General features: G+C 42.4%; 1 protein-coding gene across 4 annotated transcripts in view; it reads left to right on the top strand.

The window, feature by feature from the left end:
* The first annotated feature begins 3,352 nt into the window (after nt 1-3,352).
* The window catches only part of CACNB1 (calcium voltage-gated channel auxiliary subunit beta 1), a 186,023-nt gene continuing 161,429 nt past the window's right edge, over nt 3,353-27,946 (top strand). For 3 of the 4 annotated variants that reach the window (XM_069751674.1, XM_069751678.1, XM_069751679.1), the window contains exons 1-2: nt 3,379-3,546; nt 4,562-4,645. In XM_069751674.1, coding sequence (XP_069607775.1) covers nt 3,460-3,546; nt 4,562-4,645 — 171 coding nt within the window. In that variant the 5' untranslated portion in view covers nt 3,379-3,459. Of the gene's footprint in view, nt 3,547-4,561; nt 4,646-27,946 lie in introns of all 4 variants that reach the window. The other variant, XM_069751677.1, reaches the window with a different exon arrangement.

A 27,946-nucleotide genomic window follows, 5' to 3' on the forward strand; every position in this document is an offset into this window, starting at 1 on the left:
AATATCCTGACCACACTCACAGCTACTCAGACTTGACCGTGTGGAAAACATGGTGGTGGTGGTGGTGGCTAAGTGACTGGAAGCATTATCCTCTATCTAACCAACAACCATTTCACACTGCTCTGGCTTCAATAGTGGTGTGCTGTGGTCCCCTAGAAACTGGGACAGGAAGGTCGAGCGAGAAGATGTGGGTCTTTGTTGTTGCCCACTCTCACCTTGGCCACGGCCTCGTCCTCTGGATGCACCATCAGCATCACATCCACTTCCCCGTTCCTTGCCCCTTGCCTTAACCATTTTAAATGGACTACTGCACTATTTCAAATGCTCAACACAAATATCTTTATTAGTAGCAAAATAATATCTGATCAGTATGCCTGCAAATCTACGATTTTTCAAACCCAAGCACCAGGCAGGCCTCAGCCTGACATAACAAACTGTATTCAATGTTTGGGGGCTTTTTTGTGAAGTGAATTTATGCAAAATAGTGCTGTACAGAATTGGAGTATCAGACAGCAAAAAAATAAGTACACCGGCCTACAATGACCAAACTTGGAGCACGCAGATATGTGACGGCTGTAACGGAAATACCACACTGGCAAATATGTGGCTTTTTTTTTTGTTTGATATGCAAAATAGTGCTGTATTGAATTTGAGTATCAGACAGCCAAAAAATAAGTACACCGGCCTACAATGACCAAACTTGGAGCACGCAGATATATGACTGCTGTAACGAACACTGGCAAATATGTGGCTTTTTTTTGGTTTGATATGCAAAATAGAGCTGCATAGAATTTGAGTATCAGATTGCCAAAAAATAAGTACACCGGCCTACAATGACCAAACTTGGAGCACGCAGATATATGAGGCCTTTTTCTGTGAATTTAAAACACACAAAAAAAATGTGGCACAAGGGTAGCACACACAACTATGCTACGTATGCCTGACAAACTATGATTTTTCGACAGGCCTCAGTCTGACAGAACAGACTGAATTTTTTTTGGGTGGGGGGTAAATTTTTGGGGAAAAAAATCCAACTAGGTATATAGTAAAGAAGCTGCAGCAGCAGCAGACAGTAATGGAGCTTTGGGAGAGATGCAGTGGAAGCTATGTACGCACATACAGTGCCTGCAGGCCTTGCACTGATGTGGATATGCTGTGCCCTGCCTACCTAGCACTGCAATATCGGGGCCCACGAATTAGCCCTAAAAAGGACTGTTGGTTTCTCAGGAGTTGTGGATGTAAGAGTTGCAGACCTACACTAACTATAAAAACCATGATTCTGGCCCTATTTCGGCACCAGCTCTCCCTACTCTCGCTGAAACAGGAACAGAATGCGGCAAGCAGGCCGGCGCCAGGTCTCTTATACTCGTGATGATGCTGTACAGCCAAGCCAATCACTGCACGACCACAACAAAGATGGCTGCGGCGTTTCATGGCCTGGCAGACAATCCCTGCAGCGTGATTGGGTCTCTAAAGTCCGCCAAAACTGCTGGGTGGAGACTGCAGTTACTGCCGAATAATCTCGGAAATGCTCACTGCTCGCCGAGTACGCCGAGCATAGCGATACTCGGGCGAGTACCGAATAGTGGAGAGCATGTTCACTCATCACTACTAATGATTAGACCTGCTAGAGTATATGGACATAATAGAGTATCACCTTCTGGATCACCCTCTATAGGTAGTGAAGATGTTTTGGCAGTCTCAAGTTGTCCATGTGATAAAAGAATGGCCATTCAATGCCTGCAAATTTGATGTCATTCAATTTCAACAAAATCAACTAAGACAACTCCTTTATCATTAATAGAAAAGGGAGAATGAAATTTCAGAGTAGACCACCCTGCTGTGCTCCAGAGTAGAATAGCAATATTGTAGTATTTATTTTTATGTGTTTCGTGCTCACACCAAGTTCTTTTTAAAAAAGAAAAATATATTGTTCTTGTATTGTTGCCCAGCTACTTACGAGTATTTCCATGGAGGACTGTATGAAGGTATTTTGAAAGTTTTGGTTGGGTGTCTGGGGATCAGACTTATTTATATATATGCTTTTCTATATACTTTGCGTTCTTATGTCTACTGTCTATTATCTATTTTTCAAAATCTCAGTAAAGACTGATTACTCATAAATTGGCTGAGCAAATGTGAGTAAATGATGCAGACAACTTTCCTTTGGCTGTAATTAAATGTCAGGCCATTTGTAGGATGGGTGGAAGAATTACTCTATCTATAACCCACTTCAATTCTCTAAATATGTTTTCTGTTGCCTCACTGTTTCCATTCACTTGGCTTGTTTGAGGCCCTCCAAATAATGCAGAATGTTGCCACCCATCGTGGTAGGTAATTTCTGTGTGTAATATAGTCAGTATTTCAAAACTTCTAACATATTCCCAGTATAGGACAATAATGTAAATTGCAGAAATATTAAGAGGGACAGATGGCAAGAAAATAAAGCAGAAAGATTGACATGGAAATAAAGACATAAAGAACAATAAGCTAAAATGTAATAAGTTTAAAACCCATCAGATGCCTTATTTAGGAAATGTATAGAATAGGTAGGACGGGGCAGGTGAATGGAGTGCCTTCGCCAACTGGGTATAAAATAGGTAGGAGGGGCAGGTGGACGGGGTGCCTGTGCCAACTGGCTATAGAATGAGAAGGAGGGGGCAGGTGAAGAGAGTGCCGTTTCCAACCAGGTGTAGAATAGGTAAGAGTGGGCAGCTGGAGGTAGTGTCTGTGCCAACTAGGCAAAGAATAGATAGGAGGGGGCAGGTGAAGGGAGTGCCTTTGCCAACCGGGTATATAATACCTAGGAGGGGGCAGGTGTATGGAATGCTTGGACCAACTGGCTATAGAAAGTTTTGGTGCCAACTGGACTATATGGCTGCCTATTGGGATGGTGTGGTGCCATTTAGATTCTGACAATTTCAGATTGCAGCAACGCTACATAGAAACAGTTTTATTAGAAGGGTAAAATTTAATCTGTCATACAATTTCCTTATATTCTATCCTATGGCTATGCCAGTCCCGCATGAATAATGTGGGTATCTGCCCTGCAATGCCATCCCGTGTATACAATGTGCTACCTCTTTAATCATCCATGTTTTTTTAGTCCTGTTTCTGCTAGTCTCATCTTCTGTATTACTTGTCTGCCTCCTGATCTCATCCTCCCATCATCCCTCTATTCCTGAGTCTATCTCTTCCACATATCTTGCACCTCTCCAGCCTTTCCCTACATCCCTGTCATTTCCCAGCCTGTCTTCTCCATTCTGTGCTATCCCCTCCCTGTGTCTGCCTGTGCTCTCCTCCTCCTTGTTCTATCATTCACCCTATCTCTCCCTTTTCTTCCCTCCCCAGTTCTGCTCTCTTCTGCCTGCCTCTCACATACACACAGTCCTGGAACTGCTGGAGGGATGAGTGCAGGGTAACAGGAGGAAATCTGAGTGTGGAAGGGGGGTCACACCAATGGTCCAGCAGAGCAGAATGGCCAGGACCCCTTCCAGCTCAACACAGGAGATCCAGATGGATGTGTTAGAGGGGCACAGTCTGCAGGTGAGAAGACTACAGCTTCAGCTACACCCATTCCTGTACCATCACCAATGCACAATTTCATTGCACATTTCTGGCTTTTCTCTCCATCACATAATATATACATATATTAGGATGATTAATGTATATATCTCTTGGCGATACATTGTATCAGGAGTATCAACATCCAGAATGTATACTAGTACAGACAGAATGGTAATTTATAGAGGTGTTAGACATCCATGGAAAGAAATCGAAAGGAAGGTGGAGGGTTAGAGTGATTGGAATAGAAAAAGGAAGAGAATGGATGAAATGTGACCATGGAGAAACAGCTGGTATTGAGCAGGTAAACATAGGATGCATGGGGGATGGGAAGTGGAAGTGAGAGGGGGATGATTGCATTGCTGTAGCACTGAGAGGGTTAAGGAAGAAATATTTGACTTATTAATTTCCAAAACGATAGGAACGTTGACATGTGCTTTGCTGTATATATATATTCGTGTTATACCAAGAAAAAAAATATTATGAATAATGCACCGAATGAAAATACATGCAAGAAGTTATCAATCCTATTTATGTAATACTAGTATATGGGAAGCACTGGTATATATAGTATAGGAGCTAGTAAGTGGGTGTCCTGTGGTGTGATGAGTAAAAGTAATATTTGTCATTCCTCGGGAGTAGATACATTGCAATATATACCTGGGTTAAATATATACTGTAGCGTTAAGACTGTGTTCCTGACCGTGCCATTTGGGGAGCCATGTACTCTGCCATATATTGGAGTCCTATTATTGACAAAGTGAATGTGGGACCCCTGGTTTTGGGTCCCGAGCTTCGACAATACAATGGCACTAATCAGAAGTGGTGACAGGATGGTACTAAGCTTACTTGGCTTGGATGGCATTAACGGGTGATATGTCACATGGTGGCTGGAGTAATTCTACCAGGGACAATATTACTTAAGGTATAGTATATTTTCTGAATATCACAACCATTGTTCTGTTACTGCAGCATTTATTTTTACTCTCCTTGGCAGGCTAAATATAAGAGAAAAAGTCGATTTAAGCGTTCAGATGGCAGCACCAGCTCAGACACCACCTCTAACAGCTTTGTGCGGCAGGTAAGTCATGCTTATCCGTGCTTTACACTATGGCCTGGTGTGTGCGGCAACACAAACGCAGGCCTCGCTAGGCCCTGGTCCTGGGTTACCATAGCAACCAGCACCAGGGAAGAGATGCTCCTACGTCAGGAGATGGAAATGACAAACACTAATTAACTGACTGGAAGAGAGGGAAAGAGGAGATGCTGTAGAATAGTACAGGGAGAGGGAGGTGGATGGGAGAGACAAAGAGACATACATACAGTATATAGAGAGGGAATCTGGAAAATGGCAGCTTGTGGAAGGGCACAGGCAGAGAAAGCATGATAGCAGGGAGAAGCAGGGAGGGAGGCGCATCACATGGGCCACTATGGAAAACAGGGCTTGGACTAGTTCAGAAGGAAAACTTAAAGAAAGGATGGAAATAAGATGACTGCATTTGCAATGGTCTATTGTAACTGCTGCATCATGGGAAAATTAATGACTAGCCTTCTGCCATGCTGTACAGAGCTACACATATATGTATGGAACGTCTAAGGCTATGTTCACACCTTGCGTCGGGTCCCTGCGGGTTCTCCCGCAGCGGATTTGATAAATCTGCAGGGCAAAACAACTGCGGTTCTCCCTGCAGATTTATCGCGGTTTGTTCCGAGTTTTCCGCTGCGGGTTTCCGCCTATACTATTGATGCTGCATATGCAGCAATATGCAGCATCAATAGTAATGTTAAAAATAATAAAAATTGGTTATACTCACCCTCTGATGTCCGGATCTCCTGGGCGCTGCACCCGGCGGTCCAGTTCCAAAGATGCTGTGGGAGAAGGACCCTTCGTGACGTCACGGTCATGTGACCGCGACGTCACCGCAGGTCCTGGTCGCACAGCAACTCTGACCGGACGGCCGCGTGCAGCGCCCAGGAGCTCCGGACATCAGAGGGTGAGTATAACCAGATTTTTTATTTTTTAACCCCAAATATGGTTCCCAGGGCCTGGAGGAGAGTCTCCTCTCCTCCACCCCGGGTACCACCCGCACATTATCCGCTTACTTCCCGCAACGTGGGCACAGCCCCATGCGGGAAGTAAGCGGTTCAATGTATTCCTATGGGTGCAGAATCGCAGCGATTCTGCACAAAGAAGTGACATGCTGCGGGTTGTAAACCGCTGCGTTCCCGCGCGGTTTTTCCCGCAGCATGTGCACAGCGGTTTGCGGTTTCCATAGGGTTTACATGTTACTGTAAACGCTATGGAAACTGCTGCGGACCCGCAGCATCAAAATCGCGGCGGTTCCGCGGTAAAAACCGCTAAGTGTGAATATAGCCTTACAGGTAGGACGACAATAGCTACATTTTGCACTGGGATACATATGGCAGTCAGGACGTTTATAGCTCTCTAATTCATCTCAGCAGCTGATTGTAAGCATGTAAAGAGATACACTGAGACAAATTGACAATTAAAGATCCTATTCCTCTGCTCTTCTGTCATCACCTGATCTTTTGTCATCATCTGCTCTTCTGTCATCATCTGATCCTCCTCTGTCATCATCTGTTCTTCTGTCATCATCTGACCCTCCTCTGTCATCATCTGCTCTTCTGTCATCATCTGACCCTCCTCTGTCATCATCTGCTCTTCTGTCATCATCTGATCCTCCTCTGTCATGTTTGCCTGTTTTTAGTAAATACTTTACACACACATTTTAAACTTAGACTTCTGCGTTGTGCCTTTCCTCTGTAAATCCTACAGGAAATGCATGAATAAACTTACAGCTGGACGTTATCGCTCTCTTTGTCAGTAAGGTGTGGCTGCGAATGTCAGTCCAGACTTGTGCCGAACCGAGTAGGGACAACCTATTGACAAGTAGAATGAACAATAACACCCACTTGTCAACTGTACTGCCCTGTTACTGAAAAAAATCTCCATACAATCACAAGCATCGATATTACCACCATATTGTGACAGTGGTAGATAACAGACCTGCAGAACATATAAGACTACAGCACAGTTATAGATTTTCTGGTGGAGTCATTCACTTTTCCCATCTTTTCCATCTGACCCAGACCGACATGACGAATTCTCCAGCCAGGACTCCTCTGCCGAGATTACAGCAAAGACACATCTGCCTTCTCACATTTCCTGCATGTCTCCATTTAGCCACAACCTCCTTATCCTGCTGATACCCCAATGCTGAGCAGCTGCTGCTGTATGTGTCCCTATTACTACACCACTGTGAGGCACTGTGTCCTCTAATTTTCCTCCTACTGAAGCCCTAGATTTCCCTTTTATTGCACTTGCAAATTATGATGATGATGTCAACAAAAGTGCCCCACAAACACTAAGACATCCCCATAGTGAATTCCTCCACGGTACCATCTAAACGCATAGTATGATGACCCTCCTGTACCCCACCCCGCAACTGTCCCAGAAAACTATGGTGACTCGAACACAGTATGACATCCAACTGTGACCCCCACATAGCCCTTCATGTAGTATAATGGCTCCACATATCTCCACATTGTACATTGCCCCCACACAGTATGATGGACCCTGCACAAACTTTCACACTGTATAATAGTTTGCATACAGTTTAAAGACTCCCACATAAGAGTTAAAATATTTTATTAGCCCCACATAGTCCTCCATACAGCATAATGTACCCCATGTCCCATATAGTATAATACACCTCATGTCCCATACAGTATAAAGCATCCCCCCATGGTCCATACAGTATAATGAGCCCCCCTGGTCCTCACAGCATAATGCATCCCCCCTGATTTTCACAGCATAATGCATCCACCCACGGTCCATACAGTATAATGCACCCCCCCTGCTCCTCACAGCATAGTGCATCCCCCATGGTCCATACAGCATAGTGCATCCCCCATGGTCCATACAGTATAATGCATCCCCCCTGGTCCATACAGTATAATGCATCCCCCTCATGTATAAAGCACCCACCCCTCCATTGTCTATAAAGTATAATATATCCCCCCTGGTCCATGGAGTATAAAGCATTCTCCCCCCCCCCCCCATTGTCTATACAGTATAATGCATCCCCCCCATGGTCCTCAGTGCGGTTTTATCTGAACACAGTGTTCTAAAAACAGTAAAATACAATACTCACCTCTCCTCCCCGTTTCTCCGCTGCTCTCCGCAGCTCCAGCTTGTCTTCTGAACTGTCGCACATCTCAGTATACAGGACACCATTTAGTGACATCATCGCGTCTGTGCTTTCATAGGTGATAACATAGGTGATAACACTATGTAAATGTTTTTCCCAGCAATATGCGCACCTCAAGAAGGATGATGATGGAACTTGATATTCTGATTCAAGGATGATTTTTATTTCAAACTAAAATATTGAGATCTATCATCTTCCTTCAGGAGCGCATATTGCTGGAAAAAACGTTTACACAGAATTTAAAAAAAAAAATAAAACTCATGAAATAGGCCTGGACAGAAATGATGGTACCCCTGAAAATAATGTGACAAAAAGGACATGTTAAATCAAGGTGTGTCCACTCACTAGCATCACAGGTGTCTACAATCTTGGAATCAGTGAGTGGTCCTGTATATAGGGATACAGACACTCACTTTGCTGTTTGGTGACATGGTGTGTATCACACTCAACATGGACCAGAGGAAGCGAAGGAAAGAGTTGTCTCAGGAGATTAGAAAGAAAATTATAGACAAACATGTTAAAGGTAAAAGTTATAAGACGATCTCCAAGCAGCTTGATGTTCCTGTGACTACAGTTGCACATATTATTCAGAAATTTAAGAGCCATGGGACTGTAGCCAACCTCCCTGGACTTGGCCGCAGGAGGAAAATTGATGACAAATCAAAGAGACGGATAATACGAATGGTAATAAAAGAGCCTAAACAGAGGTGAACTTCAAGCTCAAGGAACATCAGTGTCAGATCGCACCATCTGTTGTTGCATGAGGCAAAGTGGACTTCATGGGAGACGACCAAGGAGGACACTATTGCTGAAAAAAAATCATTATAAAGCCAGACTGGAATTTGCCAAACTACATGTTGACAAGCCACAAAGCTTCTGGGAGAATGTCATATGGACAGATGAGACAAAAATTGAACTTTTTGGCAAGGCACATCAGCTCTATGCTCACAGATGGAAAAATGAAGCGTATCAAGAAAAGAACACTGTCCCTACTGTGAAAAATGGAGGAGGCTCTGTTATGTTCTGGGGCTGCTTTGCTGCATCTGGTACAGGGTGTCTAGAATCTGTGCAGGGTACAATGAAATCTCAAGACTATCAAGGGATTCTAGAGAGAAATGTGCTGCCCATTGTCAGAACGCTTGGTCTCAGTCGCAGGTCATGGGTCTTGCAACAGGATAATGACCCAAAACACACAGCTAAAAACACCCAAGAATGGCTAAGAGGAAAACATTGGACTATTCTGTAGTGGCCGTCTATGAGCCCTGACCTAAATCCTATTGAGTATCTTTGGAAAGAGCTGAACCATGCCGTCTGGAAAAGGCAACCTTCAAACACGAGACAACTGGAGCAGTTTTCTCTTGAGGAGTGGGCCAAAATACCTGTCGAGAGGTGCAGAAGTCTCATTGACAGTTACAGGAATCGTTTGATTGCAGTGATTGCCTCAAAAGGTTGTGCAACAAAATATTAACTTAAGGGTACCATAATTTCTGTCCAGGCCTATTTCATGAGTTTTATTTTATTTTTTTAAATCTGTAGAAAGCATGGTTGAAAAGCATTTGTTCATTTTCATAGATCTTTTATTTATTATTACTTTTGTCAGATTCAAGTTATTTCTGTGACCATTGTGGGTTTTTCTGTCTTTAAACGAGGGGTACCAACAATTTTGACCACGTGTGTATATACTGTATATACTGTATATATATTTAGTTGAATATTAGTTATTTTATAAGTGCCTTTGCTGTGCTTTATAAGGCCTACATAGGGCATTTGGGGTTATTGTGAGTGAAACTATACGTTATTTGCACTTTCAGCTGGTTTAATTACTGTGCATGTAAGTTGCAATTATTGGATCACACGTCTGATAGCATGTTAGCAATGTCACAAGTACCCCTAGTGTATGTAAAATTTTCCATGTATTTTTCATTGATTTAGCCATTAGTGTCTAACCCAGCACCTGCTCCACTGTTCCTCTTAATAGGAGAGGCACTCAGATCAATGATCCCAATTTTTGATCAATACTTCCGATGATGCACTCATTGTGGTTGTTCTGGAGCGATATATGAAGGTCCTGGCCTTACAGACAATTGCATGAATCATGTGAACCTCCCATTAGGATTAAGCTTGCTTTGAATCTAATTGTGGTCAGACAGCTGTAGCGACTTCCTTCCTCAGCCTGTTGTAGTGGATGAGTCAGTTTACCGGATTTTTCTGGAGATAATATAGGCTTTCTCTATGTTTCATAAAGATGGAAAAATATGCTTGGGAATGTGTTAATATATTTTCAGAAAGATATACATCCAATACATGAGACACTGTGCTGACGTAAAGGCAAAATCATGATTCCTAAGAATGGGCTGAGTAATTTCTGATCGCTTCTTTGATGTTCGACACATCCCTTGGTTTGTAACACTGTTAAAGGGATATTCCCATTTTGATAAATTTATGGCATATCAATCAAGTATGCCATAACATTATAATCGGTGGAAATTTGGTTGCAGCTCTTGGAAGGCCTAGCAATATGCCTTTACGTGTAATGGTTGGAAAACTACTTTAAGGGCTCGCACTCATCTGCGTTTAAAACATTGCCCCAATGTTGATCCGGAAAACAGGATGAGTGTCATGCAAGTGTCATGTGATTACAGTGCGATTTTTCTCACATAGCATCCGTATGACATCTGTTTGACATGTGTATGCATTGTGTTTTTTTCTCCGCAACTATTATTCTACAATCAAACCCCCTGAGGAAGCAATATTTGTAAATGTACGTTGGGGAGTCTGGGCTGGTGCACTGCCAACTGTAGTGCAGCGGTAGCACGCTTATGCAGTGATGAGGCAGTGACCCAACAAAGTTCCAAACAAAAGTCTCTTTAACCCCTTAGTGACAGAGCCAATTTTTACAATTCTGACCACTGTCACTTTATGAGGTGATAACTCTGGAATGCTTTAACGGATCCCGCTGATTCTGAGACTTTTTTTGTGACATATTGTACTTCATGTTAGTGGTAAAATTTCTTCGATGTTTCTTGAGGTTATTTATGAAAAAAAACGGAAATATGGCAAAAAAAATTAAAATGTTGCCATTTTTAAACTTTGAATCTTTATGCCCTTAAATCAGAGAGATATGTCACACAAAATAGTAAATAAATAACATTTCCCACATGTCTACTTTACATCAGCACAATTTTGGAAACAAAAATAATTTTTTTTGTTAGGAATTTCTCATTTTTACCACAACATTTACAAAACAATTTTTTTAGGTACCATCTCACATTAAAGTCACTTAGAGGTGTGTACATGACAGAAAATACCCAAAAGTGACACCATTCTAAAAACTGCTCCCCTCAAGGTGCTCAAAACCACATTCGAGAAGTTTATTAACCCTTTACATGCATCACAGGAACTGAAGCAATGTGGAAGGAAAAACTTAACATTTGACTTTTTTTTACAAACATTTTAATTCAGAACCAATATTTTTTATTTTCACAAGTGTAAAAAGAGAAAATGAACCACAAAATGTGTTGTGCTACTTCTCCTGAATACGCCGATACCCCATATGTGGGGGTAAACCACTGTTTGGACGCACGGCAGAGCATGGAAGAGATGGAGTGTCGTTCGACTTTTTTCAATGCAGAATTGGCTGGAATTTAGATCGGACGCCATGTCGCGTTTGGAGTACCCCTGATATGCCTAAACAGTGGAAACCCCCCACAAGTGACACCATTTTGGAAACTAGACCCCTTAAGGAACTTATCTAGATGTGTGGTGAGCACTTTAAATCCCCAAGTGCTTCACTGAAGTTTATAACGTAGAGCCGTGAAAATAAAAAATTGTATTTTTTCCACAAAAATGATCTTTTCGCCCCCAAATTTTTATTTTCACAAGGATAACAGGAAAAATTAGACCATCAAGGTTGTTGTGCAATTTGTCCTGAGTACGCTGATAGCCCAAATGTGGGGGTAAACCACTGATTGGGCGCATGGCAGAGCTCGGAAGGGAAGGAGTGTCGTTTAACTTTTTCAATGCAGAATTGGTTGGAATTGAGATCGGATGCCATGTCACGTTTGGAGAGCCCCTGATGTGCCTAAACAGTGAAAAAAAACCACAAGTGACACCATTTTGGAAACTAGACCCTTTAAAGAACTTATCTAAATGTGTGGTGAGCACTTTGAACCTCCAAGTGCTTCACAGAAGTTTATAATGCAAAGCCGTGAAAATAAAAAATCTTTTTTTTTCCTCAACAATTATTATTTAGCCCCCGATTTTTCATTTTCACAAGGGTAACAGGAGAAATTGGACCCCAAATGTTGTTGTCCAGTTTGTCCTGATTATACCAATACCCTATATATGGGGGGACCACTGTTTGGGCACATATCGGAGCTCGGAAGGGAAGTAGTGACTTTTTAAAAAGCAAACTTTAATGGAATGGTCTGCGGGTGTTATGTTGCGTTTGCAGAGTCCTTGATGTGCCTAAACAGTAGAAAACCCACCACAAGTGACTCTATTTTGGAAACTAGACCCACTAAGGAGCTTATCTAGATGTGTGGTGAGCACTTTGAATGCCCAAGTGCTTCACAGAAGTTTATAACGCAGAGCCGTGAAAATAAAAAATCGTTTTTTCCACAAAAATGATTTTTTTTAGCCCCAAATTTTTTACTTTCCCAAGGGTAATAGGAGAATTTAGACCCCAAAAGTTGTTGTCCAATTTGTCCTGAGTACGCTGATGCCCCATATGTGGGGGTAAACCACTGTTTGGGCGCACGGCAGAGCTTAGAAGGGAGAGAGCACCATTTGACTTTTTGAAAGCAAATTTGGCTGGAATTAATGGTGGCACCATGTCGCGTTTGGAGACCCCCTGATATACCTAAACAGTGGAAACCCCACAACTCTAACTCCAACTCTAACCCCATCACACCCCTAACCCTAATCCCAACCCTAACCATAACCCTAACACACCCCTAACCCTATTCCCAACCCTAACCATAACCCTTATCACAACCTTAACCCCAACACACCCCTAATCCCAATCATAACCCTAACCCCATCCTAACCCTAATCCCAACCTTAACTCTAATCCCAACCCTAATCCCAACCCTAACCATAACTCTAACCACAAACCTAACCTTAATCCCAACCCTTACCCTAATCCCAACCCTAACCCTAATCCCTAACCCTATTCCCAACCCTAATCCTAACCCTAATCCCAACTCTAACCCTAACTTTAGGCCCAAACCTAACCCTAATTTTAGCCCCAACCCTAACTTTAGCCCAACTCAATTTAGCCCAACTGTGACCCTAATGGGAAAATGGAAATAAATATATTTTCTTTATTTTATTATTTTTCGCTAACTAAGGGGTTGATAAAGGAGGGGTTCATTTACTATTTTTTTTTATTTTGATCACTGTGATAGGATCTATCACAGTGACCAAAATGAACCAATAGGAAAAATCTTCCTATTGTTGCCTGGTGCTTGCGCCCGCCATTTTCTAACCAGAAGAAGACGCCAGCGGCCGTGGGGGGAAGCAGGAGGACCCAGGGACACCGGGAGACACTGGTAAGTATCAGTGGGCGATCAGGGACCCTATTTCTCTGTCCTTTGATGTGCGATCACTTTGGAGGACAATGAAATTAAATGGCAAATCGCGCTTTTTCTTTTTAATAGCGGCGATCGCAACCCAGCTGTGTACACCAATACAGTTACAGTAGAGTAGCTCCGGGTGGGCCCACTCAGATCACAGGCCCGGGGCGACCGCCCCCTCTACCCCCCTGGTAGCTATGCTACTGCCCTGAGAGTTTCAGGCGAGTGTTACATGTTTTTTTCTCACCTAGCATCCATATTCAATGTGAGTGCTATGCAAGTGTGTGCTTTTTCCCTCAACTAGCATCTGTATGACATACGTATGCAATGCATTTTGGTTTTTTTTCAAATTCAAATTTTTTATTTTTGTGTTTAGAAAGTACAAGAAAATACAATACAAATAGTACAGGGGGTAAAATATAACTATAAATCTATGCATGACTACAGAACATTGGGGGTAAAGGGAGGGTTTTCCACCAATATCCCGATCAAGCATGTATTTTTCCATATGAAATATAGAGAGCAGACCACCAATCAATAGAGACTGATTATTGAACATTGCTGTGACAACATCCCGGATAATCTTAGTTGGAGGCTAGATGGTAGGCATCAGAGTTTTGAAAAAACTTCCAATCCCTTCAAATCACACAGTATCTATCAATATCAGCCGGTGAGAGGGCAATCAGATGCTCCAACCTATTAAGGAGAGAAATCTCCGCAAACCGTTCCTCCACAGTGGGTGGAGTAGTGCTTTTCCAATGTCACGGAATGACATTCTTAGCCGCCTGAATTACGTAGCCTATTGACGACCTTTTATACATGTGTTTACTTATTGGTGACATTGATAAGAGGAGGGCTTCTGGTGTATTGGGTGTAGTCAGACCCGTTATTTTCTCTATCAAGTGAACCACTTTTGCCCAAAATGTACGGTATTTATTTTAGGGCACCCCGACCATATGTGTGACATTGTTCCCTCCCCCTCCTCACACCTCCAACATCTGTCTGAGACCACTGGGCACCATTTATGAAGGACCGCCGGTACCCGGTACCATCTAGAGATAATTTTGAAGGAGGTTTCCTGAGCTTTGGACCCTGTTGAGGTTTTATGTATTAGGAAGAAACACTTATCCCATTGTGAGTCAGAGAAGGACTTCCCCAGTTCCCTTTCCCATACATCACAAAATGCTATTGTCTGTTACCTGGGCAATGTGGAGATTATAAAGTAGGGAGATGGAGTGTGTGAGGCTATGTGCTAATGTTGCTGAATTGCCGCGGAAATTTCTGCAGCAATTCTGTAACTCCCTGCAGCGGGTAAAACGCATGCGGAATTGGCATGTGTTTTCCCGCTAAACACTAGCGTTTTGCAAGCGTAATTAGCTTTCAGAATGCTAGCGTTTCCAAGCGATCTGTATCATCGATTGGATAACTGATTGACAGCGGTGCCTAGTGTTGTCCAATGGGTGAGATTTTATTTGATCCAGCATTTGCCCTCCTATGACTACATGTGCATATCCACTTTGGATTTGTGCTGTGGGATTATATCACGCTTTATACACTGAGTAAAGGAATAGGCTGGTTGTTACTATGCGTAACTCACCCATGTGTATATCTTTTATTGGGGTTACTCATCTGCACATCTTTTTCTAAATAATTTATACATGTTGTTACTGGTTGAGTACCCCCGCATTAAGGATAGCCTGTCACTGCCTGTATGCATCGTCATATAACTTACCTGTCCTGAATTTTCTTGGGTTTCATTATGTAAATTTATTTGCCTGTTTTCTGTATTAACGTTCTAATAAAAATCTTGTATAAATTTTTCTAAAAAAGGTTTCTTATGACATATGTTACTAATTTAATATAGGTTATTATATTTGGGAATTTTAAGCTCTTTCTTTTCTTCTATGGTCATCATATTGCTCTTTAAAGAGTATTTCCTATTAATGTGGTCTTGTTATGTTATCAGTTCTCGTATGTATTTATATTCAAAATTAACCTTTGGGGAAGCAGCTCTTCCCTGTAGCAAGTCATTGCAGCGAAGTATTGGAGATGACATCAGAAAAGAATATTGGATGGGATTTGTTTGAACTGAGAAATCTATTTGCAGATAGGCCTGGTGGGAAATCCGGATTATGTGGAATCGGGAGCAAAGACCCCTGGGGGTCGATTAAGGATAAGCTTTTTTATGGGGATCTCAAAGCTAGAACAGTGGCGTAGGTACTATATGACATGAGGCCAGGAAAGAGAACAGTTAAATGGGCACACCATGGGAGAGTGGTAAGAGCTTTAGGACAAATGGATTGAGCTATTTTGACCCATAATTTCCCCTCTAAATGATGGAAGAAGTCCAGGATTCTAGTGTGCAATGCGTTTTTTAACATCAGCTCTTACATACAGTAATTCTCTATGTCTTTTAAAGCTAGTTTTCTAACTAATAAAATAATCTTATATACAGAGATAGATAGATGGATAGATAGATGGATGTCATTGATATATATAATCAGTGCAGTGTGTGGCTTACTGTACATGTATTTAGCTAATAAATAAAATAAAAAAATGGCGTCAGGTCCTCATATTTTCCTTAACCAGCTAAGGGAAAGCCGACATGATGTTTATAATCTGAGAAGGAGATAATAAACATAGAGCTTCCCAGGTTATTAATATCAGCTTACAGTTGTCTACTTAACCTTTACTAGCTATTCACAAGGGGTGACCACCAAAAAAATTACGTGGGGTCCCCCCCATTTTTTAAAAAAAACAAAACATTCATATGGACAGACCTATTGAATAACATTAATCTAAGTGCTGTCAGATTTGTTTTCTCATGAACAGCACTCGGACCGAAAATACGGTCATGTGAACATAGCCTCAGAGTCACGATTATTCATGAGCTGTGGCTGCTCTCACTGCTGAGTGGCTGCTTTTCCCCCTATTCACAGTGTAGGAAGAAACTTGTTAATCAGCTAAGGCACAATGAATATCGCTGGAGCTGATAAAGATTGATTTTAGGATTGCAAACAAAGGAAAATAACAATACACAGTTCTCATTGAAATCAATGTGCTTTCTGTGTATAGCATGGACTGGAAGAGTCCTTCAAACTGGGAAAGTTTCTGAATATTTTCCCACGTTACCACGTTCATATAAGTTCATGCCGCCGGGGGGCGCAGCTTCGGTGACGGCACCGCTAGTCACCGAAGCTCCGCCCCCTGCATTTCATTAATTCTCCAGTTGTTTACAGCTAGGAGCGGACACATTAGCAGCGCTCCCGGTTGTAAATGTAAATGCCCCCAGATATGGATTACTGCGTTGGACTTGACTGTATGGCGGACAGGTATGGGATACTGTTGCTTTTTTATTTTGGAATTTTTTACAGGACAACGAGGGCTTCGCTTGGATTTGGTGTGCAATAAAGATGTTAAAACCTGTGTTTATTTATTTCAGTAAAATACTTTTTTCTTAGTGTTTGTGTGTTTTATTAACTCTTTCACAACTGTGGGATTAGTAATGGATAGGTGTCTAATTGACACCTCTCCATTACTAAGCCAGCTTAATGTCACCTTACAATAGCAAGGTTACATTAACCCCTATTACCCCATATGCCAATGCCACAGGGCAGTGGGAAGAAGCGGGCAAAGCTCCAGAATTGGCGCATCTAATAGATGCGCCTTTTCTGGGCAGCTACGGGCTGCTTTTTTAAGGCTGGGGGACCCATAGCCATAGCCCCTTACCAGCCGGAGAATAGCAGCCCTCACCTGTGAGTTTTGTGGGGTTGGTTGGAAAATAATTGGGGGGCCGCACGTCGGGTTTTCTTTCATCCCTTCTTCCCTGCTCGCGCTGCTTTGAGCTGAGCAGGGGAGAGGGGATGACAGCCAGCTTCAGTACCACACGCAGGGTAACAGCGCTTACAGTAGCACTGTTTCCCCCGCGGCCGTCCGTGCGCACGGAGGAGAGTGTACACTGTTTTACGTGTGCGGGATGTATTGCGGTACGTGCTGCCGGTAAAAAAACGGACATGTCTACGTGTTTTGCACACGGACACACGGTTTGTGAAAACATGCTGACGTGCATAGACCCATTCATTTGAATGGGTCTGCATGTGTCAGTGTCTCCGGTACGTGAGAAAACTGTCACTACACATACCAGAGGCACTGACGTGTTAAACCGCCCTTAGTGTGAAGCCAAAAATCTATGTGATTTTCATTTTTTTCGTCAGACAACACATAGACCCACCGAGTACGTCCTCAACATCACATCATCATCATAATACAACAAGCCTCGAGTTTCATGGATCTTATTCTCAGGTCCATAATTTTCATGGTTGTATGAAAGGATCAGTAAGACTGTATGACTAAAATCGGACAGTATTTGGACATTTCACATGTGTGAATGCACCCTTAGTATAAATTCACACATCTCAGTTTGAAACAGACCGCATACAGATACAGTACCGATGTTTGCTGTCTGTTCAATCCATCGACCCATTAATTGAAAAGTATGAATTTGATCTATGAAATGGACCAAAATCACAAATGTCTCCATTTTTTTGCAGACCATTTGCTTGCAAATAAAAGACGTTTAGAATTGTAATTTGTGCATGTGCTATCTGTTGGATAGCACACATACGAGAAAAGTGTTCATATGAATAAGGCCTGATGGATCGCCATCCTGAACATTGGACCCTCTTAATTATTTTATAATTCTCTAATAGGGAAAATTTAAAAAAAAACAAACAGCTTACCGCATTTATAGATGAAGAACATCCCTTTATATTAACCGCGGCCTGGGTGCTTCAGCCATATTACCCTGGTACTCTCACAAGAAGATTCCTTTATTCACGTCTTCCACGCACAGAAGACTGCAGAGTATAACACTTCTCTCGCTCCACAGAAAAGAACAATTAGCAAGTACAGTTATTTTTAGTCATGTATTATAGAATACATGTTAAACCATTCCATACTGTTAGAAGATAAAGGTTTTCATACAGATATTTTCTATAAACCCATAAATCCAGATAAAACTCTCTGTGGATTGGAGGTTGTAGGTGGTATATGTGTGGTGGGGTTGTAATGGATATGATTATATTTAGCTTGGTGGCTTCTATGGACATTACCCATGCTGCATGTGTGGCTTAGATATTACTGTGTAAATAGGGTTCCTGTTGGGTATTGTGTGCCACCATTATATTCATGCACAGCATATTTAAAGTGAACCTGTCACCCCCAAAATCAAAGGTGAGCTAAGCCCGCATCAGGGGCTTATGTACATCATTCTGGAATGCTGTAGATAAGCCCCCGATGTAACCTGAAAGATGAGAAAAAGAGGTTAGATTATATTCACCTGGGCGGGCGGTCCAATCCGATGGGCGTCGCGGTCCCGTCCGGGGCCTCCCATCTTCTTACGATGACGTCCTCTTCTTGTCTTCACGCTGCGGCTCCGGCGCAGGCGTACTTTGTCTGCCCTATTGAGGGCAGAGCAAAGTACTGCAGTGCGCAGGCGCTGGGCCTCTCTGACCTTTCCCGGTGCCTGCGCACCTCAGTACTTTGCCCTCAACAGGACAAAAAATAGCAAAACCTCTGTATGTAGATGAACTACACAGATATACCCACTAGAACAATGAATACTAAATACAGCGCAAGTGGAAATAAAACATAACTTTTACTAGAACAATATAAAAGTACAAATCAAGAAAGCCACCCAAAAGTGATATAAAAACACATGGGGTAAGGTCTCAACAAAGAGACACCGGAAAAAAAACCCTAAAAGGATTCAAAAACACCGCCTGCAGAGGCGCTTGCGGATGAAAAAGCAGACCAATATATGATTCACGCAATAGCTACCAGAAACAAATACATATGAGTCATGAAGCAATAATACATATAATTGGTTGCATGTAAATAGACAAATATTGCGCAATGGCAAAAAACATAGCACCTATACCACGGTGTCATTAGTAAGAGTCAGGGTAAAGAAAATGGAACATTCTCACCAACTCCAGGATAAATAGGCAGGAGACCCGGAACACCTCTTGTTCAGGCAATGGTCCGGAATATGATGAAGGGAACTGACAATACCCTGTCATTCCCTATGGGGCTAACAGTAGTCTATCCCCAGAACTCCTGCCCTTACAAGGGCAGTCCACAGCTACCCCTGCACAAACATGCCCTGCACTCTCCCTGTGGTCAGTCCCGACGCGTTTCCTCCAAGCTAATCATCAGGGGACCTGCTTGATTGTAGAGATAAGTGCTCAAAAGGGAGACATAAGTTGCTGCCACCCCCTATGCTATCCTGCAACAGGGCAAAGTATGCCTGCGCCGGAGCCGCAGCGTGAAGACAAGAAAAGGACGTCATCGTAAGAAGATGGGAGGCACTGGACCGAACCGCGACACCCATCGGACCGGACCGCAGCGGGAACGCCCCTGGGTGATTATAATATAACATCTTTTTCTCATCTTTCAGGATACATCGGGGGCTTATCTACAGCATTACAGAATGCTGTAGAAAAGCCCCTGATGCCGGAGGACTTAGCTCACCTTCGATTTGGGGGGTGACAGGTTCCCTTTAAGATGGTGGACAGATCGCTAGATATTTCTGCTGTGCAGGGTTTCTCCTTATGTTCCAGTTTAATTTTGCTGATCTGTGTCACTATTCTTTATAAAAACATGATTCTGATGTATTTTCTCACATTATGTAAGTACTCATAATGTAAAGTGTACCCCAATGCTATGGAAATTTGTAAATCAAGCATAGCTTACCTAAAACAATAGGCCTACAATATACTACCCGTTCTTTGGAGAGCACAACATCTTCAGTCTCTGTAATATATTATTTGCCATAAGTGTCCTATTTTGATGAAAACATACCATATGTGTTAGGGAAGCAGCTATATTTACATAATCATATTTTAATAGGCTAATATATGGACATAATAAACACATGGGTGTTTTGTAAGCTGGTCTCGAATCAAGGTGCATCAGAGTAAGATACACCAATTCATTGTGAGGCAAGTGTTTGAGGAATGTTCTGCCACGCTGAAAGCACTTGGTCATACAAATCATGATCTTCTGCTGGCAACTCCCTTTACAACTGACAACCAATGATGTCCCAGATGTGCTTCATGAGAGACAAGTGTGGAGATGCTGCAAGCTATGGTAGCACGTTTAAGCCACGCCGGCTGCTCACAGTAGCACGAGCAACATGTGGCCTGGCATTGTAACGATTAAAATGGCTCCTGAGACACTCTGAAGAAATGACCGTGCCACAGTTCCGCGACCAGGCTGTTAGAGTACCTGGACTGAAGGATAAAGGGTCTGGCTACAGTATGTTATGCCATCCCACCCCGCAATCTCAGGAATAGGACCGATGTGATGTTACTTCATGAAGGCTTGTTCATGGCTTTGTCCACATGGTGTCCAGACCGGCTATCATTTAGTCCAAAACAAAAGTGGGACTCATCATGGTAGAGGATAGACCTGCATTCCAGCCAAACTCCTCTAGTCTTCATTCCAGGTAGACTAACAGATCAATGTTATATTGATTTGAGTGTGGGGCTAGACCTATGGACATTTTTTCATAGTGTTCCAGGAGCCATTTTTGAACAAAACAACGCCAGACCGCATGTTGCTTGTGCTACTGTAAGGAGTCTGTGTGAGCTAAATGTGTTACCAAGCTCTGCAAGTACAGCGCCCCAGGGTCCTGGTCGTTGCAGTAATATCATTCTCCTCTAGGGGAGAGTGGTGTTATGTTTGGAGGCAAAGAAGGACAACTGAATCCAGGTATCACAAACATGCAACACATTTCGCACTCCAGGCCACCAGGGGGAGCTCTGCTCCTATTTATTAGGGCACTCCTCACACTTAGGTAAAACTGGTTGCCTAGGGAGGAAGTTGTTTAGTTACTGGCTGAGCTTTGCACAGGTAGTTGGTGCCTGACAGGGGTGAAATCCTGTCAGAGATCGAGACAGAAGGACACGGAGCTGTGTCTGCCCTAAGTGCGGCAACTTCTAGAAAGAGACATTGAAAGAGAACTGTATTGTAGAGAGGGTGAAGAAGTCGGAGCAAAGGAGTGGATATCAGAGGAGTTCTGCCCTACACAGGCTGCCTCCTTCTGAGGCGCAGGATCCCGGTAGCCGGAACACCGAGGGAGCAACAGTCCTTTATGCCTTGCTCCAGAGACCGGCAGGACAGCTAATTTCACGTTACCTGCCCGCCCTATACCCAGGACGCAAGGTGGCACCCCTTAGAGGCTGGGGCATGATAGAGTCCCTGTAAAACGCCTCAAGCCACCAGTCATACGGGTTTGTCCTATCCATCTGGGGGACAGAGAGAGACATAACATCTGTAACATCTTCAACAGTTGTGAGGAGCTTATGAGAAGCTTAGCAGTAAGGTACTACAACACCACGGTGCTAGAGGAAGGCTACTGATTTGTACCTGGACAAGGGGACTCTGGATTTGCCTCCAAACCGGCCGGACTCTGCCTGCCCTGTGGTCTGGTAGAAACTGGACTGTGGATGCTGAAGCCTTCAGTAAAAGGTAAAGAGACTGCAACCTTGTGTCCTCGTTCTTCACTGCACCTCTCACCATCCACCATTTACACACTGGGAAGCCCTGGGGACATACTTCACCTGTGGGAAGGTATACCATCTAGCTGCCATAACATCACCCCAGTGGACCCCTTAAAGCAGCGTCGGTCACCCTGACCAAATACCACAGGTGGCATCACGAACATTTCCCCTTTAAAGACCTTTCCCTTTAACATGGACATCCCAAGGGCCACGGACCGGGTCAGCCACCGTGACATCCCCCTGTGAACTGAAGGACCCGGTACTGAGTACCCCGCTGCCCTTGGGGGCACTCCAAATCATCTCCAGAATTGTCTCCCATTGACCACATCTGGGATGTCATTGGTTGGCAATTGGAAAGGGAGCTGCCAACAATGGATCTTAGTGATTTGAGTGTCCAAGTGCATTCAGTGTGACAGAACATTCCTCAGACAAGCAATAATAACCTCAATGATCGCAAACCAAGGTGTGTAAAGGTACCGTTACACTAAACGACTTACCAACGATCACGACCAGCGATACGACATGGCCGTGATCGTTGGAAAGCCATTGTGTGGTCGCTGGGGAGCTGTCACACAGACAGCTCTCTCCAGCGACCAACGATCAGGGGAACGACTTCGGCATCGTTGAAACTGTCTTCAACGATGCCGAAGTCCCCCTGCAGCACCCGGGTAACCAGGGTAAACATCGGGTTACTAAGTGCAGGGCCGCGCTTAGTAACCCGATATTTACCTTGGTTACTATTGTAAAAGTAAAAAAAAAACACTACATACTCACATTCCGATGTCTGTCACGTCCCCCGCCGTCAGCTTCCTGCACTGACTGTGTCAGTGCCGGCTGTAAAGCAGAGCACAGCAGTGACGTCACCGCTGTGCTCTGCTTTACGGCCGGCGCTGACAGTCAGTGCAGGGAAGCTGATGGCGGGGGACGTGACAGACATCGGAATGTGAGTATGTACTGTTTTTTTTTTTAACTTTTACAATGGTAACCAGGGTAAATATCGGGTTACTAAGCGCGGCCCTGCGCTTAGTAACCCGATATTTACCCTGGTTACAAGTGAACACATCGCTGGATCGGCGTCACACATGCAGATCCAGCGATGACAGCGGGTGATCAGCGACCAAAAAAAGGTCCTGATCATTCCCCAACGACCAACGATCTCCCAGCAGCGGCCTGATCGTTGGTCGCTGTCACACATAACGAGATCGTTAGCGGGATCGTTGCTACGTCACAAAAAGCGTGACGTTGCAACGATATCGTTAACGATATCGTTATGTGTGAAGGTACCTTAAGTGCGGGAAATTCTGCTTGTTGGAGCTCATATTACTGAATAAATAGAGAGATTTTAAAAAAAAATTTCTATAATAGAAAAATAGACTGATTTTGATTATTATTTTTAGCTGATTTAACTAAAAATTTTTTTTTATCTGCGTTGTTTTTACCACCAGTATGACATCCATTTTTCTTGTAAGCGGAAGAAGGTGAAGTTTCCTAGGATTTTTCTACCCAGTAGAAAAATGGACAGCATATGGATGACACATAGATGACATCCATGTGCTGGCCTTTCTGAATTAACAGACTCATTGACTTAAATTGATGATTTTGATTAAAAAAATTAGATTAAAATAAAAAATATCTCCCTTTTTATTTGCAGACCCACAGACCATCAGAAAAAAAAATGTACAGAACACCTGAGTGAGACACAACCCCTACATTTGATCTAGATTTACATTCAGATTTTGCTTACAATGCATGGAAATACAACTAAAATACGGTTGTCAAAATTCATGGGACAAAGCACAAAAGTTTAAAAGAACAACATGGTCCAAACCGGTACGTAAACACAACTACAATAATGTAAATGGAAGAAAAAATATTAAAAAATGAGAAAAAATCTGCAAATATATGTAATAAATAGATGGGACAGATAAAACTTACAGTGGAAATTTTGTCAGCTTCCAGGAATTGCAGTCATAGCTCAGTCAATCTCATTTCCAAGTGTCAAAGAAACCTCTATTAGTAACAGGTGACAATAATATCCCAGCACTGAATGGCTAAAGAGCCAAGAGATGGCAGCTCTTAACTTGGACTGAAGCTGTAAATATGTTCTTTACCACTGAACTGTAAATAATCAGCGTGCTTCTTATAAGAAGATGTTTCTATTCCTAGAATAATGCAGAGCAATCAACTTGCCTTGAAAGCTAAACTAAAAAAAAACCACATCTATATTCTCAAAAACTGGAAAAATCAGAATATAAAATGTAAAAGTGTCTTACAAAAATAGGTTGTAATGCATGCCTAAAAAAGATGTGTAAAACCTTCTGTACTTCTCTCAGATTAGTGTTACTTGGACCCACTGAACCTACCAGGAAAATAATTTTCACAGCCCATCCTATTCTTATACAGAACACATGCCTGTCTCGTACTTAGTTTCTGTGGGATTAGGATCTTATGATAGTTTGGACCCACTGGTGGATTCTGAATCTTGGTGATTTTGTAATATATGTGCATGTATTCCACTCAGTATATGAAGGCAATACAAAGGAAACATAAGATCTTTGCAATCTTACTCATGGTGACCATTAACTCCTTTCCGACATCAGGCGTATTAGTACGCCGATGTCAGACTCCCCTGTGTGGTGCGGGCTCCAGCGCTGAGCCCACACCTTTCCGGGCACATGATAGCTGATCTGTACAGCTGACATGTGGCCACAACAGCCGCAGGTGGAATCACGATCCACCCGTGGCTGTTAACCTGTTAAATGCCGCTGTCACTCTCTGACAGAGGCATTTAACTTGTGCTTCCGGCAAGCGCTCCGGAAATCCTGCCCATCGGTGACCCAGTCACGTGATCGCAAGTCATCGATGGATTGTCATGACAATTAGAGGTCTCCAGCAGACCTCTATGGTTGTCATAGCCAGATTGCTATGAGCGCGGCCCGGTAGTTGGCGCTCGTAACAAGTGAGCATTTCTGCTACATACATGCAATCTGATTATTGCCTGTATATAGCAGAGGTGATCAGACAACGGCAGCTTCTAGTCTCCCATGAAGATTATTGAAGCATGCAAAAAGTAAAAAAAATATGTTTTTAAAAATATTTAAAAAATTAAAAAATATATAAAAGTTCAAATCGCCTCCCTTTCGCCCCATACAAAATAAATCAATTAAAAAGAAATCAGATATACACATAATTGGTATCGTCGCATTCAGAATCGCCCGATCTATCAATATAAAAGAAGAATTAACCGGTTGTTAAACAGCGTAATGAGAAAAAAAAGTAAAAGCACCAGAATTACATTTTTTTGGTTGCCGCAACATTGCATTAAAATGAAATAACGGGCAATCAAAAGACCATATCTGCATCAAAATTGTATCATTAAAAACATCAGCTCAGCATGCAAAAAATAAACCCTCACCCAAAACGAGATCTCGAAAAATGGAGACGCTACAGGTATTGGAAAATGGCGCAATGTGTTTTTTTTACAAAATTTGGAATTTTTCTTCACCACTTAAATGAAAAATAACCTATACATGTTTGGTGTCTGTGAACTCATAATGACCTGGAGAATCACACTGGCAGGTCAGTTTTAGCATTAGTGAACATGGTAAAAAAAAAAAAAAACAACTATGGGAGTGCACTTTTTTTGCAATTTTTGGAAATTTGGAATTTCTTTCCCGTTTTCCAGGACATGATATCTTAAAACCATTGGTGTCGTTCAAAAGTACAACTCGTCCCGCAAAAAACAAGCCCTGACATGGCCTTTTTGACCAAAAAATAAAAAAGTTATGGCTTTGAGTAGAAGGGGAGCAAAAAATGAACATGCAAAAACAAAAATACCTCTGGTTCTTAAAGGGTTAAATATAATTCTTCACAGTAGAAGGGAGGTAACAGTTTATAGGCATACATCTATGACAAACCAGTCTACCGTCTACCAGAAAATTTTAGAGCACTTCATGCTTCCATCTGCCGGCAAGCTGTTTGGAGATGGAAATTTCATTCTCCAGCAGGACTTGGCACCTGTCCACACTGCTAAAAGTACCAATACCTGGTTTAGAAACAACAGTATCACTGTGCTTGATTGGCCAGCAAACTCGCCTGAGCTTAACTCTATAGATAATCTATGGGGTATTGTCAAGAGGAAGATGAGAGACACCAGACCCAACAATGCAGACGAGCTGAAGGCTGCTATCAAAGCAACCTGGGCTTCCATAACCCCTCAGCAGTGCAACAGGCTGATCGTCTCCATGCTACGCCACATTGATGCGGTAATTGATGCAAAAGAAGCCCCGACCAAGTATTGAGTGCATTTCCTGAACATACATTTCAGTGGGCCAACATTTCGGATTTTAAAATCATTTTTCAAGCTGGGGTTATAAAATATTCTAATTTACTGAGATAATGACTTTGGGGTTTTCATTGGCTGCAAGCCATAATCATCAACATTGACAGAAATAAACACTTGAAATACATCACTCTATTTGTAATGACTCTATATAATATATGATTTTCACTTTTTGTATTGAAGAACCGAAATAAATTAACTTTTTGATGATATTCTAATTTTGTGAGATGCACCTGTATAATGTAAAAAACCTCGGAACGCTAACATAACATGTGAAAGAGAATGGATGTTTTATTGGTTCTGCAATCCTCTTCGATCTGATGAGGGCAAATAGATTCAGTTTAGCATAGCCGTTCACAGATGTACCCAGAGGTAGGAAGGCTTGAATCAAAGTTGTCCCCTGGTGTTCTTTACACCAACAAAAACCTCCAACGTCAATATCCCCAACCGATTTGGTTGAATAAGGGTGAATTGCTTGTGGAAACCTGACAACTCGTAATTTGGTTTCTTTGGGCAGACTTTGTGCAAGCTACTTTATCTAACAGTTCCCAAAGGTACCCTGGCCTTTAGCATATAACCTTTATACAGGAATAGTGGTTAAAACAGGATTGTCCATGGAGTTATGGCTGGAGCAAGCTGGCAAAGGAAGGTCAACTAGTGGGGTCAAAACCAGAGAGGGCAAGTGCAAGACAAAAATTAAGAGCCAGAGATGAATTCAGAAGGAATTTAATGTCTGATTCTAAGGAACAGAGTCAGAGGCAGAATTTCAAGACACATGAAGGGTCAAAATTCAGAACAAGATTTGTACACAATATTTTCCAGAAATATTTAAGTTATTTATTTTTATTTTTTTCAAAAAAAAACATCTACCGGTAAGTCTTTTTTTTTTTTTTTTAAGACATTGACTGTTTTTGTTACTACCAACTCCTGAATAAGACTGCTCCACAGACTCTCATGATGAAGAAGGCTTGTCTACTCTGGAGATTAACAGTTTTAAAGGAAACATTTAAATATATTTTTTTGTATGGGTCATTTATGTACTTTTACAAGTTGATCATGTCCCAAATAGACATCTCTGCACAAGACTAAATAAATTAAATTATTTTAAATCTTCACACATAGCTAAAATTACGCCATGTCCCTTATTAATTTTGTGGCTTTTCTTTATACATTTTCAAATTCCATTTTTTTTCTATGAACTGGGGCCTAGAATTATTCCACATCCTGTCTAACTAATGCTTTGCAAAGTGATAGTATTATGTCCCTGTTCCGCGAGTCCATGCCTGGTTTAATGCATGACAATATCCTGTTGGTCTGAGAAGCTGCTGAATGAGATTGTATGCTTTGTTTAGTTTGTGATCTACAAATACCCAGATCCTTCTCTAGAAGTGACTCTCCTAGTTTTGCGCCCCCTAGAACATACCTAACTGACTCATCTTCAACTCCCATATCGGCCAAATAATATACTGACTTCATCCAGGGCACTTAAGGCCATGACGATGCTGGCCTCGAGACCGTGAGTGGCAGCAGTTGGAGTTGAGGAGAAACCCAGGAGTAAGGAGGGTAGTCAGGTTGTCTACAAATCCAATTAAAGGGCTGAGTATCGAAGAAAATCAATTATTAAAGGTGGAAAATCTTTGTGAGGCCCATGATGACCATAATCCGTAG

The sequence above is a fragment of the Ranitomeya imitator genome, chromosome 2 (assembly GCF_032444005.1).
Source record: "Ranitomeya imitator isolate aRanImi1 chromosome 2, aRanImi1.pri, whole genome shotgun sequence".
NCBI lineage: Eukaryota > Metazoa > Chordata > Amphibia > Anura > Dendrobatidae > Ranitomeya > Ranitomeya imitator.